At 43.9% G+C, this 15,858-nt stretch overlaps 1 protein-coding gene across 1 annotated transcript in view; it reads left to right on the plus strand.

Annotated features, from left to right (window-relative positions):
* Positions 1–15,381, plus strand: part of REEP5 (receptor accessory protein 5) — a 40,681-nt gene extending 25,300 nt beyond the window's left edge. Inside the window, exons 4-5 of the mRNA XM_003480887.4 lie at positions 7,347–7,515; positions 12,765–15,381. Of these exons, the coding sequence (XP_003480935.1) occupies positions 7,347–7,515; positions 12,765–12,814 (219 nt within the window). The 3' untranslated portion in view covers positions 12,815–15,381. The remainder of the gene's footprint in view (positions 1–7,346; positions 7,516–12,764) is intronic.

Consider the following 15,858-nt stretch of genomic DNA (forward strand, 5'->3'; position numbering starts at 1 on the left):
ACAGGATTCAACAGGTCTAACTTATTATTTTGGAGACAGCAAAAGCAATTGTGTCTTTAAGATGTGTTTGATAGGATTTCCCATCGTGGCTCAGTGGTAGTGAACCCGACTAGTATCCACGAGGATGAAGGTTCGATCCCTGGCCTTGCTCAGTGGATTAAGGATCTAGCATTGCTGTGAGCTGTGGTATAGGCTGAAGATGCGGCTCAGATCTGGCACTGCTATGGCCATGGCATAGGCCAGCAGCTGCAGCTCCGATTTGACTTCCATATGCCATGGTTGCAGCCCTAAAAAGCCAAAGGAAAAAAAATGTTTGATAATAATAAAATATGGAAACATTAGGACCTAGCACATGCATTGCTGTTAGTTTGCCCGCATCCTATCTTCATGCAGTGTTGTCTATGTTTGATGCATAAATATTGCAAATTTTATCAAGTTGTTGATTATTCACAGAGCTGCACTAGTCATTATTTCTAAAAAACAAACAAAAAAAACCCCCTATTCCTTATATAGGTTTGGAGAAAGATGTGAAATGGGCTTTCTGAGGAAGTCACTTTTATAATTCTGGCAGGTGCACTAGTCCAGGATCAGCCCTGCCTCACCTTGTGTTTGGCAGGGGGCTAGCTTTGGTTACCGCCAGATGAGGAAGGGGAATAAGAGGTTGACACTCTTCCTAATGGGACCTGTATCAACTCCAGACAAGCTGTCTTTAGTTGATTCAGGCATCTTCCATAGGAGAGAACCTGCTTCCTCTTAGGTGCATAGGATGTCAGTGGTTCACGAGCCAGACTTCCCAAGCTGCAAAGGGTGGAGAGACCAGCCCTTAGGAAATCTGGGTTCTCTTCTTCTTTTTTTTTTTTTTAGGGCTGCACCTGAGGTATGTGTAGGTTCCCAGGCTAGGAGGTCTAATCGCTGGCTGCCAGATCCGAGCCGCGTTGGCAACCTATACCACAGCTCACAGCAATGCTGGATCCTTAACCCAACTGAGCAAGGCCAGGGATTGAACCTGCAACCTCGTGGTTCCTAATCGGATTTGTTTCCGCTGCACCACAATGGGAACTCCAGGGGATTTTCTCAGTGTGCTCTTTCAATTACCAAGTTTGTTCCATTTTGCTCTTTATGCCATCCATCGTATTCTTTATTTCCCCTGTTGTAGTTTTTATACCTAGTATTTTTGCTTGGCTCGTTCCTGTGTTTTCTTGCTCATGTTTCATGTTGCTGTATTTCTTTTAGTATAGTTAGCAATCCAGTTCTAAAATGCCTGCTGTTGATACACTCTGCAGTTGAGGGTGCTTTCTTTTGGAACAGTTGTTGTTTTGGCTGCCTGGAGTCCCCAGCTGCTCCCTGAGGCACTGGAATGGAGAAGGTCACACTGTGATCCGTGCTGGGCCTAGGGACTCTGGACAGGGTTGCACGAGTGCTCAGGTGGGGAGCCCTAGGCAGCAGAGAGGCCACAGTCAGTCACCCTCACCCCACTAAACAGTTTCTGAGGTCCAGGCATCAGCCTTTGCTCCCCCAGCAGTATTAGAAGCAAATACTCCTAAGGTGAAGTCACAGTTCCAGGGGTTGATGGTTAAATGAATCAATAGTCCGTCCATACTGTTCAATGAAATGATCCATTTGTACAGATACAGAAATGTTTGTATAATTCATTACACTGTCTACAGTATGAAACCATTTATTGCAAAAGAAAAAAAAACTAAATAGTTTAAAAAATTTAATGAAAACATGGATATTCTTTTAATTTTGAACAATGTTATCATAGAATGCTTTGTAAGAAAGCTGAAGAATGTTCCTTTCAAAACAAACAGGAGGCAGAGGGGATTGGTCTGTGGGAAGATTTAAGATTTCAGAGACTGCTGGATTTTTCACATGTTTTTGTTATCCAGAGATATTTAGCATTTATAAAAATATCTTTATCATCTTTCCTTTGATGGCCGTATTTTAAACTTCAAATAATTGTGAAGCCCTTAATAATTTAATAAGATCCATCGAACGGCAGTGACATCATACTGCAGTCTCTAACGGGAAGACACTGGGCTTTTGCCCTGGGCCACCCTGCTCACCACAGTGACCAGTATCCTGTCAACAGAACCACTCACATCATTCTCTGACCTCACACTGCCAAAACACAAGCAAGCCTGACCTCAGTCTGCCTAATCACGTCTGCTAATGGAGGCCCCTTGAGATAGGATCCAAAATAAACGATACTCATTGTCATTTATATTTGATATTGAAGTGCATTGCAAAAATTGCTTTGCAGCAAATTTCCCTCCCTAATGGTAAAAAGAAAGCATAGCCAGCAGTAGGCAGGGTCCAGCTGCATGGCATCCAGGAGAATGAGAGGGTGAATTTACTGCACATCAACAAAGAGATAATATACTTGAGATGATTAAAAATTGATTACACTGTCAGTAAAAATGTTTTCTTCCTGCCTTAGTGGCATATTCTCAGAGGCTTCAGTGAACTTAATGGAAGTCTCTGAAATGCAGAGTGTAGAATTCCGTTTTAAGGACTTGGGTGGATCTTACCTATGAGGTGCTGCAGTCACAAGGTGATTGTATGGAAGGATGGAAAAGAAACCTGCAACTACGGCCATGTGTGCTAGTTTATCTTTTGCAGGAGTAATATTGTTGGCATTCCCCTCCCACCCCTGACCTCCCATTTTTCTAAAGCAGCCCATAAGAGGGAAGGAAGGTAGGAGGAACCAAGAATAGGCATCAAAGTTGGTTGAGAAGATCATGTACCAATGTACTGAACTAGAACAGTGGGTCCTGCATGTTCAGAGCTTTGCTCAGTCTGACCTTTAGCAGGAAGGTTTCAAAATAAACATAAAAGTCCTTTTTCTCTCTGATTATAAAAGTAGTGTGTGTTCATTCCTTTATTCACTAGATAGTTACCTCTATGTGCCAGTATCTGTTTTAGGTCAGGGGGATTTTGGTGAATAAAAATCCCTACTGTCCGTACTGTTTGCATTCATGGTTGTGTGTGTGTGTGTTGGGGCATGTTTTAGACAGGGAAGAAAATATTGTTTTTTCTTTCTTTTTTTTTTTTTTTTTTTGCTTTTTATGGCCACACCCATGGCACATGGAGGTTTCCAGGCTAGGGGTCCAGTTGGAGCTACAGCTGCCAGCCTACGCCGCAGAAAAAATTATTTCTAGTGCTACCATTGTTACCATTTCAGGGTGGTTTTCCTATTTTTTAATGTGCAAATTGTTCAATGTATATAAACACGTATATACATTGTGTTATATATAAGAACAGTTAATAAGAACTGTGTGTATTATTGCCCTAACCATCTACGTATGGTTGATTCCATATTTATGTATATATGATTCTAAACCTCACTTTGGAAAATAAACACAACACTGTGAGCATTTTCTCATGTTATTCACTATTCTTTGACATAAATGTTTAATGCATTATAGATAATAATTCATTCATTCCCCAACTGATAGACATCTAGGACCTTTCTCTTGCTGTTATAACTAATGCTGTAGAGAATCTCCTTGCATCTCATTTTTACTCTAGATTTACTTTTAAAACAAGGTTGAATAAATTCTGGCAAGTTCAAATCCTGATCCAGAATGTCACTTGTACTGTTTCACTCATTGTCACAGAGCATAATATTTCTCTTAACTTCATAGGAGGCAGAAAAGGTAGAAAAATCTTCCCCTTCACATGTTCAATTTTAGCTTTTAGTTGTACATGCTAAGCAGTCTGGGGTTTGTTTGTTTGTTTTTTGTCTTTTGCCTTTTTTAGGGCTACACTCGTGGTATATGGATGTTCCCAGGCTAGGGGTCCAGTCAGAGCTACAGCTGCCAGCCTACACTAAAGCCACAGCAATGCCTGATCCGAGCCCCGTCTGCCACCTACACCACAGCCTACGGCAACGCTGGTTCCTTAACCCACTGAGCGAGGCCAGGGATCAAATCTGCATCCTTATGGACACGAGTCAAGTTCATTAAACACTGAGCTGCGATGGGAACTCCCTGAAGTGGGTTTTAACTTGAGTCCATCACTCTTTTTGTGGCTACCTCACAAAGGCTTCCTAAGACTTACGTTTCTGATCAAGTGACTGCAGTGTGTCAGGAGGTCAGTGTTAAAATACATTTTTTTTCTGACATTAACTCTCACTTCTGACCAGGCTAGTCCCAAACTGTACATATTAAGCATATCCCTCCCTGCTTTGGAAATACCTTTTCTAGGGGAGAACTGAATCATGACAGCATTAGAATCACAGAATTATCTGGCCTGTCGTAATTTGTAATTTAAGGCTTTAGTGTGTCAGTGCTGAGAGTTAGTAGTGCTAATAGTTAATAGTGCTGAGAGTTCAGGTGAAATAGCACAGATTCTTTGCCTCAAGTGCAGGTTCTAGTGGGCTCGTACTTGCTCTTGGGAGTATCATCAGCTGACACTTTGAGGGCAGCATGATTTTTTTTTTTTTTTTTTTTCTTTTTAGGACCGTACTTGCGGTCCTAAAAAGTTCCCCAGGTAGGGGTTGAATCAAAGCTACAGCTGCCGGCCTATACCACAGCCACAACAACGCAGGATCTGAGCCTCAGCTGAGACCTACACCACAGCTCATGGCAACACCAGATCCTTGACCCACTGAGCAAGGCCAGGGCTTGAACCCATATCCTCAGGGATCCTAGTCTGTTTCATTAACCATTGAGCCACGATGGGAATTCCCAAGGGCAGAGTGATTCAAAGGATGGTCAGATCTGTGTAGCTCAGGCTATTTCTGGGCTGTATAGTTACAGAGATTAAGAAAAGGGAGTTGGTGGCTGAATATCACCTTGAGAGTTGAACAGTAATTAACCTTATTTTTAATATAAGAAAGTTATTTCATTTGAGAACTGGAAAATGACCAGGATGTAGGTAAAGAGCAGTAATTATTTTACTGTCTCAAGACAATAGCTGGAGGGTACTGGAAAGAACGGAATGAACAGCCTGGAGTACAGCCTAAAAGTCATCACACTGGAGACCTGCAAAAACATAAGACTCTTGGCTCTGGTCCCGTGTGCTTGTCATGCTTAAGTCATCAACCAAAGGTAAATGAAGCAGCTTTTCTGGACTGCTGCAGGGTTGATATCTGCATAGGCAGATAATATTTCAGAGATTTTTCAACAGTCTTAAGACCTATAGGACTTGATAATCTTATTGCAATCTTGTATATTTTCTTCAAGTACATTAATTTATGACTTTCCTAAAGTCCTACAGAGGAGAAAATTGACTCTTAGGCTATTTCCCTCAAGCCACAAAACAGTCACCAACTCTCCTGATCTTCATCCAGTGAGTCATTTCCACTTCACCTTGAGGCCTGTGGTTACACTATGGGCATCTGTCTCTCCATCAATAATCCATCCCTGACAAATCACCTATCTTCTGTAGGAATACCAGCTGGGAGACTATTTCTCACCATTTTAAACAGCAAAAATGAAACTGTATTACATGCCAATTAAAAACCCCATGTCAATTTCCCAAGTATTAACAAACACATCACAATTCCCCTATATAAATAGCAAATATATTGGATGTTAGTCACCACAGTTGGGGGGAAACCATTGCAGTGTTACATGGCACTCCCCTTGGACACTGCATCCTCTTCTAAATCTCCACAAGGAATTCTGTCCAGAATGTAACTTTTCCTTTTCCGAAACATCCATTTAAATTGCTTTACTGAGTTTGGGCTGTGTATGTATTAATGTTACCTCTAGAAGCAACTGATGGCAAACACGAATGCTTGGATGTTAAAAACCACAGGTCTGGAGTTCCCGTCGTGGCGCAGTGGTTAACGAATCCGACTAGGAACCATGAGGTTGCGGGTTCGGTCCCTGCCCTTGCTCAGTGGGTTAACGATCCGGCGTTGCCGTGAGCTGTGGTGTAGGTTGCAGATGCGGCTCGGATCCCGCGTTGCTGTGGCTCTGGCGTAGGCCAGTGGCTACAGCTCTGATTCAACCCCTAGCCTGGGAACCTCCATATGCCGTGGGAGCGGCCCAAGAAATAGCAACACCGACAACAACAACAACAACAACAACAACAACAACAAAAAAAAAAAAAAACCACAGGTCTTCCGTAGGGAACTGTTAACTAGAAAGATGCCCTGCAGGGTCTCTCTGTTACGAACCTGGCTCTAAGCAAAGGAAATGGAAGCTCAAACCAGTGAAAGATGTAGTCATGCTTACTTCCGCATTGGGGGTTAACGCAAGTGTGTAGTTCAGAAAACCAAGGTTTCTCTGGCAACATCTTCACAAGGCCAGCTGGCCAAGGCCAGTGCATGCTCCAGCGTCACTAGGGAAACTGACAGTAAACATGGAACTTCCCATACAGTCTAGAGGCTGAAGGTATCTCAAGGAACTGGCTGCATTTAAGTGCTTGGACCTGCGGCAGAAGGTCTTCCTTCCCACTGTGTGTCTGCGAGGGCTCACTGGAGTTTTGGGTGGCTGCACACACAGGTGTAGTAAGGCTATGAGATGGCCAGTCTGAATCTTTGCCCTTCCTCTTCCAACTACCTTGCTTTCCATTTGCGTCCCAAACTCTCAATATCCCATTTTCAGTAAGTGAGTTTCTGTCACAGGATGCATCAATGTACAAACGTATGGAAGTAAGCCTGTTGAGAACAAGCTGCGTTGATGTTTACATGGACAGGGTGTACACACACAGATAAATAACTTTTTTTTTTCAATGATTCCATGAGGTATTTTTATTTATTGAATTTTTTAAATTATAGTTGATTTAAATACTAATTTTAGTTGATTAAGAGCTATCATAAATAAAAACCTCTTGCAGCGCTAAACTAAAAAGTGGTCCAGGAGTTCCCGTCGTGGCACAGTGGGAACAAATCCGACTAGGAACCATGAGGTTGCGGGTTCGATCCCTGGCCTCGCTCAGTGGGTTAAGGATCTGGCGTTGCCGTGAGCTGTGGTGTAGGTCGAAGATGCGATTCAGATCCTTCGTTGCTGTGGCTCTGGAGTAGGCCGGCAGCTGTAGTTCTAATTAGACCCCTAGCCTGGGAACCTCCATATGCCATGGGTGCGGCCCCAAAAAAGATGAAAGGCAATAAATAAAGAAAGAAAATAAAAATAAGAACAAAAGTGGTCCAAGTTAGGAAGGAAGTTAAGCCGCTGGACTTGCTGTGTTTTACCTTTGTCGGTCTCAGCTTTTCCTTTCCTTACGAGGTCATTATTTGCCATGTTTTTTTGCCACCTAAGAAAAGCATGCGGGAAACACTGGAAGTGCTCCTGGAGCAAGGAACAAAGGCAGGGCCAGCCCCAGAGCAGTGGTGGCAGTGTGTGTTGTCAGATGCCACCACCCTCTGTCACATCTGCCTCTCCTCTTGACAGTGCGGCTTCCTGCTGTGGTGCATGGCTCCCAGCCCCGCCAACGGAGCAGACCTGCTCTACCAGCGCATCATCCGGCCCTTCTTCCTGAAGCACGAATCTCAGGTAGACAATGTGGTGAGTGACTTGAAGGACAAAGCCAAAGAGACGGCGGATGCCATCACTAAGGAAGGTAAGGCTCCAGGACAGCTTGGTTCAGCATGTGAGAAGACAAGGGATACACTGAGCTCAGATCGCAAGCCTCCTTACTTGTCGCCCTGTCAGCTTTCCTCAGCCCCACACCAAGGCGTCTCTGGGGTTTCCTTACCCAGACTTTGCCTGATGCCTTGACTTTTCCCAACATTCTCCTGCTACACCTACATTTATGCATCATTCCATCAGCACATGAGGAAAAATGACTTTCCTGTGGTGAGTAGCGATTTTAGAGAATCATGCATTTATATCAGGTGCAATTGCTTTACTTCTCTTCAGGCTGAGATGCTTCACATGCTGCCGAAATTGCTTTTGTTAGTGGTCCAAGAGAATACCCTCTCTCTGAGCTCTCTCGATTCATTCATTCAGCTGATCTTTATTTATTGAGGTGCTTAACATGTGACAGTCATGTTCACAGCACTGGACATGACAGGAAGCCAGGCGGACCATATGACTTGAACTTTACAGTGTTTTTGAGAGAGAGACAAATGCAATTAAAAAACAAGTTATGGTATAGTTAGCAGATGATACAGAGACAAATAAAACAGAGTGCCAGGGGCTGAAGGGAAGGTTACAATTTTAACTAGAGTGATTGAAGGACTCCTCACACGGTAGCTATACTGAGTCAGCTTTGAAAGTGTTAAGGGGGAGTTCCTGTCATGTGTGGCTCATTGTTTAACCAATCCGACTGGGAACCTTGAGGTTGCGGGTTCGATCCCTGGCCTCGCTCAGTGGGTTAGGGATCTGGCGTTGCCGTGAGCTGTGCTGTAGGTTGCAGACACGGCTCGGATCCCGCGTTGCTGTGGCTCTGGCGTAGGCCGGCAGCTGTAGCTCCAATTCGACCCCTAGCCTGGGAACCTCCATATGCCGTGGGAGCAACCCTAGAAAAGGCAAAAAGATCAAAAACTAACAAACAGAAAATGTTAAGGGAAGGAACCTGGGAAAGAACATTCCAGAGAGAGGAAACAGCAGCTGCAAAATCCAGGGATGGGAAGCTGTGTGATTGGAAGGGAGTGATCTAGAGAAGGAGTTGAAGGAGACAAGGGCAGAGAGGTTGGGAGCTGGAGCTGGAAGAAGGCAGATCAGGCCATGCCCTATAGGCTGTTGTAAAGGCTTTGATTTTTACTCTGTGTGAGATGGACTGCCTTGGAGAATTGTTTTTTGGCCATGCCCTGAGTGTGGGGAAGTTCTCAGGCCACGGATCGAACTCAAGCCACAGCAGTGTCAGTGCAGGATCCTTAACCGCGAGGCCACCGAGGAACTTCCCATTGGAGAATTTTGATCAGAAGTCCAACATAACTTGTCTGGTGTTTGCACAAGATCACGCTGGCCGCTGTAGAGGCCAAGAATAGACTGAAGGGGACAGGAAGGAAATCAGGAGACCAGTTAGGAGGTTATCACAGTGACGTGGCTGGAGATGTTGGTGGTGGCGTGACTCGTGGTGGGTAGCGGTACGAGGTAAGAAGTCATTAAATTCTTGATATTTTTAAGTTAGTACCAATAGGATTTGCTTATGGATTAGGCATGGAGTATTAGGAAGGAGGCCAAGCTTTCAGCCTGAACAGATGGAAGGACAGAGTTGGCACTCAGCTGGGGAAGACTGAGCATAACAAGTTTAGAGGGGAAAAAAAGGCATTCGGTTCTGGACATAACTTTGTGTTGACTGGGTACATGGAGAAGTCTGCACAGCCAGCTGGATAAAAATGTTGGGAGTTCAGGAGGCGGGTCTGAACTAAGGATATACATTTGGGGGTCAGCATACATAGACAGGATCATAAGCATGACACTGGGTGAGATCCCTAAGAGAGGGGATGTAGGGAGAGAAGAGGAAGTCCGATGACTGAGCCCTGGGGCCACCAATGTCTAGAGACCGAGGAAATGAGAAGCAGCCCAAAAAGCAGACTGGTAAGGAGTGGCCAGTTGAGGGGACAAGAAAACCCGAGACTGTGGTGTCCTTGAGGCCAAGTGAAGAAAGTGTTTCAAAGAGGAGGGGTGATCCGTTTTATCACACAATGCAGACAGATCAAGTAAGACAAAGGCTGAAAACTGACCGTGGATTTAGCAGTGAGGACGGCACTAGCAAACTTAACATGACAAAACAGTTCATGGAGTGGTGGGAATGAAATCCTGATCAGAATGGATGTGAGAGATGGGAGGAAGAGCCCAAGAGAACAGAGGTTTGTCTTTTGAGACTTTTCCTGCAGCGAGAAGTGGAAGATTGGGGCTGTAACTAGAGGAAGGTAATGGGGTCCTGAGGATATTTTATTCTTTTTTGGAGGGTATAAGAAACAAAGTAGCTTTGAAACTAACACGGATGATCCAGTAGAGAACAACAAAAGCAAAAAATCTGAGCGAGAAGGCGAATTGCTGGAACTCTGTCCATACCTAGACCAGAGCAAATAGGATCTAGAGAACAAATACAGGGATTGGTCACAGGAGCAGGAACAGTTGAGAATTACAGAAGGGAAATCAGAGTTTATGGATGAGGAGGCTGGGTGGTAAACTTAGAAAGAAGGTCAACCAGGAGAGGATGGGGAACGAGGTGTTGGAAAGAGGAGGTGGTATGAAATAGTTATTTAGGACCAGGGTTGGCAAGCTTTTTCTGTAAAGCTTCAGATCATACTTTGGTTTTTACGGGTCATCAGATCTCTGTTGCAACTACTCAGCTCTGCCGTTGCAGCGTGAAAGTACCATGGTCATCAGTGGGTGTGACTCCAATTTGCTGGCTCCTCCGAGAGAGTGGACTGGGTCAGTGTCCTGTGATTGCCAGGGAGTATTAAAGGCTTGCTTGAGGTTTGTGCTCATGAACTTACCTTGAGCCCAGATCATGTTTGAGGGGTTTTTCCCAGCCTTATTTCCAGCTACATGGGTGCAGTTTTGAAATAGATAGAGAGTTGTGTCCAGGTTGATTTCGTTAAGTAGGAACTCTGAAGTGAGAGTAGAACTAAGTAGTGGCTAATGTTTGATGATGGAATTTAAACTGGGTGAGGAGGGAAGTGGTGAACAGCTAAAACAGTCACAGGGTCGATGGATGATACAGCCAGGTAGTCGGGGGAGAACTCGGAGGCAGGATGAGAGAGGGGGTGAGCTGCCAAGACAGGTGATGGTGGAGCGGAATGCTGACACTGCGACTAGGGAGAGGCTGCCCATACTGGTCATGACAAGGATGCTCCTGGGTGGGCTGGAGCAGTGAGGATGGAATGTAAAGGTTCTTTGAGGGGAGGAACTAGGAGGCTAACACATTGGAAGAACATTGCAGTCACTGATAATCAAAGTACAACTGGTGCTCGAGAGTGATATTTAATTTGGACAAAGGTCAGAGAGGAACAAGGAGGACCAGTTGGAACGATAATCTGACAACATGAGATTCGGAACAGGGCCATGAAGTACGAGACCGCGCTTTCCAGACCTGCAGACCCAGTAGGACCAGGATCACAGATGGAAAAAACAGCGGGCACTTGAGAAGCCATGTCATCAGGGGAAAGCCAGATTTCTGTAAAAACAACAAGATCAGGGAAACAGACGGAGAAATGGATGATAGAGATTTTGCTGATGATGGGTCTTAAGTTCCAGGGCACTTAAGATTTTAGGAAGTAGAGAAAGTGGGCCCAGAATTAGGGATTTTCGAACAAGAGCTCTACCGGAATGAGGAAGTGGGAGATGGGAGGGGACCTGGCCCCTGGCGAGGGAGCTCCCCCAGACAGTCCCCAGCAGCATGGCTGTCCCAGTCGTGATGTGTGGCATGTCCTCTCTTTCCTCCCTCACCGACCGCTCTGCTCCGACTCCTGCTCTGGGCACATGCCCCAGTCTCCTTCAGGACCTTGTCTATAGTCTTAAGTTTGTCCTGAGGTGTAGCCCTCACAGCCACCTGCTCCGAGATCGCCTTTTCCTCTTTAGACTCCCTAACTCTTCCTCCCTGCTCTTGGCCTGACCAGCGTCTTCCAGTGATGTCACTTCTGTCTAGTTCAGCCACATCTCTCACCCTGAGATCTCAGTCCTCTAAAATCCAGTTATACTTTAATATGATACATTCTTGAGCACAGTTGTGAGGGTGTTCCTATTATGGCACAAATCCGAAATAGTATCCACGAGGACACAGGTTCGATCTCTGGCCTTGCTCAGTGGGTCGGGGATCCCGTGTTGCCATGAGCCAAGGTGTAGATGGTACACATGGCTCAGATTCTGGTCTGTGGCTGTGGTGTAGGCCAGCCGCTGTATCTCTAATTCAGCCCCTAGCCTGGGAACTTCCTTATGCCATGGGTGTGGCCCTAAAAAGCAAACAAAACAAAACAAAACAGACCATGGTTTCCGAGAATGAAAGTAAAATGAATTTAAATGCTGACACATTTTGGATTCATATCGAAGTTTCTGGATTCTCCAAAAAGGACATTTTTACAAAGGGCTAGTTAAGAGAGAGGCTGCAGTGGTTTTTTTGGTAAACTGTGTTCAGTAGTTTTCACTGAGTGGAGGAAGAGCAGCTGTTGGGCAGCTGGTGAAAAAGGAGGGGCCCCTGGGCTCCATCAGGAACAGCTGCAGTGTGTGGAAACTCAGGAGGCCCTGGAGGCCCCCAGAAACACCACCCCCCACCCCATCACACAGAGCACACTCATTCTTACAGCACATTCCAAGCCACTTGGTAACTAGAAGGGTACAGCTTAGTTTCCCCCCGCGGTAGGAATATTTTCTTGATGAATGCAGCACCTTACCAGGAACTTGAAGCCTTACAGCACACCCTTCCCATCATACAAGGAAAGGGTGGCACAATGAGAGAAAGTAAATATGCATATAAATATTCCATCATTTCTTGATTCAGGGAATGGTGCTTTTCTTTGATTTTTGTCACCATGGAATAGCAAGCTGACCCTATTGTCATCAGATGGGGACAAAATGACATTGCACAGGCGACTCCAGACACAAACCAGAGTTCCTGGATTGTACAGAGGAACACTATATACCCAAGGAATCTCTGCATCTTGTGACACTTAAAGGAGGACAGAGGTCAGGTGGCTTAGGTGACAGGTCACTACCAGGGGGCTGGGGCAGGTAACCTTCAGGATTTATGCTAATGAGGTCTCTTGTCCAGTTCCTGGAAACTCTCCTGACCCTGCTCACAGACCTCACTGTGTTCTCACCAGAACCTGAGTCATCCAAGTTGTTATCTGGTAGCTCCACGAGGCACAGAGCCAGCCTTGCAAGCAGCTTTGATAAAATTTTCTTTCCTCTTCACAGCCAAGAAAGCCGCCGTGAATTTATTGGGTGAGGAGAAGAAGAGCACCTAAACCACTGGCTGGATGAAAGCTTCCTGCTCTCCCTGTACCTTCCTATTAGAGCTCGATGTTATATTAGGAACTGTGGTAAAATAATTTGAATAATGTTGCCTTGGAAACATTTTTGATATATATAAAAAAAGGAATATGTTGTAAGATTTTTTGCTTACCTTTACTGTCTATATACATAGGGACAGTGTCCAAGTTTTTGGAAAGTAGATTTTGCCTCTGGGTAGGAAAAGACTTATGTTACCATGTAGAAATATGAACTTCAAATTAAATTATAATATCCCATGGGCCTTGTACTTGAGTAGGCTTTCTGCATGCATTTTCTCTGTACTTATATTTTAGGACACTCTTTCGGTTCTACTTCATGTAATGTGCAATTTTGTAGTAAATGTTTTAATGTATCTGTGCGTACACACACATGTGGGGAATGTTCCTGTGCGCAGATGCGTGCAGATGCCCACAGGGAGTGCCTGCCAAAGGCTGAAGACTCCCTTGTGCTGGTGTGATCTGCCCAGTAACACTCCAGAAAATGAACACCAGTGAGTCATGTTTCAAATGAACAGTTAATTGATAAATGAGGCAGAACGGAAGTTGGCCTGGTTGCTTGCGTTCCTAACACCATAGCAGCTGAATACCAGTACAGCTTTGTAAAGCAGTCGTTTGAGTGGCAGCTGGGGAAATGTACACACACGTTACCACTCCCAATTCGGTAGAACTAGTACCATTGTCTTGTAGCTTTTTAAAAACTGGCTGATAAGCTTGATATTCGTCTGCTTTTAAGATGCTATAGTGGAAACCATCCCCTGTTTCACCTTCATAGCCAAGCAACATGTTGGTTTAGTCTTGTTTCTTTCCCAGGCTCTTTTTAAACTGTTTAAGGAACATCCAGAGACTTCCCCACCTCTTGTTATATGTACATTCTTGTTTATATTGTTAGCAACTAGAGGCTAAGGATGTCACCAGGCTCGAAGAGCCATTCTGGGAGAGGAAAGGAAGGATGACACGCCCCATCATCTGGCTGGCAGTGGCTAAGCCAAACTGCCTTCACCTTCTTTCCTTGGCCTGTAAGGTCTAGCACCAGAGGCTTCCCTAGTTTACAAGTCAGAATCATTTGTAGTCCATTTCCTTGCCTGCATCTCCATGCTTTGTTTTGATAATCTGCATATAATGTCACTAGCCTGATTGGCCAAATAGCTTATAGGGATCTTGACAACTTGTCTGTACTGGAGAATTGGAGCTTTATATCAGCCATACTACTAGGATCCTTCTGAATTGGACTATACTGACTAAAACAAGAGTATAACAAATAACATAATTAAATATCCAGGCCTGTATATTACTTTTTAAAGCAAATAAAGATGATTTGTTGTCTTGCAGATAACAATTAGGTAAAATCATAATGATGTTTTATGATGTAAAAAATATCAAACCAATGAAAAATCAGGGACAGTATCACCCAAATATTATAATAATATGGATGAGGACATTTATTTTTTCCAGTGGGGGAGTGTGATGATGATAAGGCAGCTTATTAAACTTTATTTTAAAAAATCAAAACTTTATTTTGTCTTTTTGAGGGTTGCACTCACGGCACATGGAGGTTCCCAGGCTAGGGGTCTAATCGGAGCTGTAGCTGCTGGCCTACACCACAGCCACAGCAACGCAGGATCCAAGTCGAGTCTCCAACCTACCACAGCTCGTGGCAATACCTGATTCTCAACCCACTGAGCGAGGCCAGGGATCTAACCCACAACCTCATGGTTCCTAGTCAGATTTGTTTCTGCTGCATCACGACAGGAACTCCATAAAAAATAAAAATCAAAACTTTAGAAAGCAAACAGAATTAGTTGTTATTAGAAGAATATCAAGCCTTAGATTAAAGGGGGAAGAAAAAAGGACCTCTAGGAATAGTTAAATCCCTTTCCCCATAAAAAATTCGTTTCTTGATGTGAAAAAGTATGAAAATTAGCAACTTCTGGCATGGAGACTATATAGTCAGATTGATAGTATACAGAATATGTAACTTTTTGTATGCAAAATATCAGGCAAGATGGGGAAGCAAAAAGTTACTGTTGCTCTTAACTACTTACAGCCTAATAATCAGTTTAAAAACTACTATAGAAAGAAAATTATGCAGTTTTTTTTTTTAATCACCATAGCTTTCTCTTACAGTGCATTCTCTAGGAAATTTTACCTTTTTTTGGCAGTCATAATGTACATAATATTAATGACAGAAGTTATGAGTTGAAAATTCTATCTCAGTTTAGATTTCCCAAATAATATATTGCCATGGCTAGAGTATTTGAAAAACTAATTGAGCCTGTGTCTAGCTATAAGACAAGCAATTATTTGTACACAAGTACTGTACTGGGGATATGTAAAGTTAAAGAATGCCTACAATAATTCTTCTCCTGCTTAAAAGCTTCTGATTGACAGTCACTGCTGCTCCAGGGAGTCTTCTATCTACAGCCTGAAGGAAATGAGCATAGCCTTTAAAAGTTACCCCCTCCTGAAGATGTGATATATATTAAATGGAAATGGATGAAAATAAAATTCCGTTATCTCACTGAGCTGTTATATTTCATGTTATTTTATGGGGCTTAAAAAAATCGAGAATAATTTAAGGAAAATATTAAGTAAATACAGATAAATGAACCTTAAACACTGATGTTTATCGACCCCCATTCCGTACTTGGTCTGTAATTTTCCCCTGATGGTAACCACCTGTCATAGGAAAAAATTTCTCTAAAGAAAACATAGCAACCAAAAGGTTTCTACCAATAATTAGCAGAGATGTAGAGGAAACCTAAGTTACTCTTGACCTTTGAATAACACGAGTTTGAACTGCATAGATCCACTTACATGCGGATTTTTTTCGATAAATACATACTACAGTACTGCATGATCTGCGGTTGATTGAATCTCAGATGCAGAACTGCAGCTCCAGAGAGCCAGTTACAAAGCCACCTCTGGATATTTGACTGGGAGGGGTCAGCTGTCCAGCTACAGCGGAAAGCAGGAGGTGGAGATGCTCTTTTGCATGGGAA

The sequence above is a fragment of the Sus scrofa genome, chromosome 2 (genome assembly GCF_000003025.6).
Source record: "Sus scrofa isolate TJ Tabasco breed Duroc chromosome 2, Sscrofa11.1, whole genome shotgun sequence".
In the NCBI taxonomy this organism is placed as follows: domain Eukaryota; kingdom Metazoa; phylum Chordata; class Mammalia; order Artiodactyla; family Suidae; genus Sus; species Sus scrofa.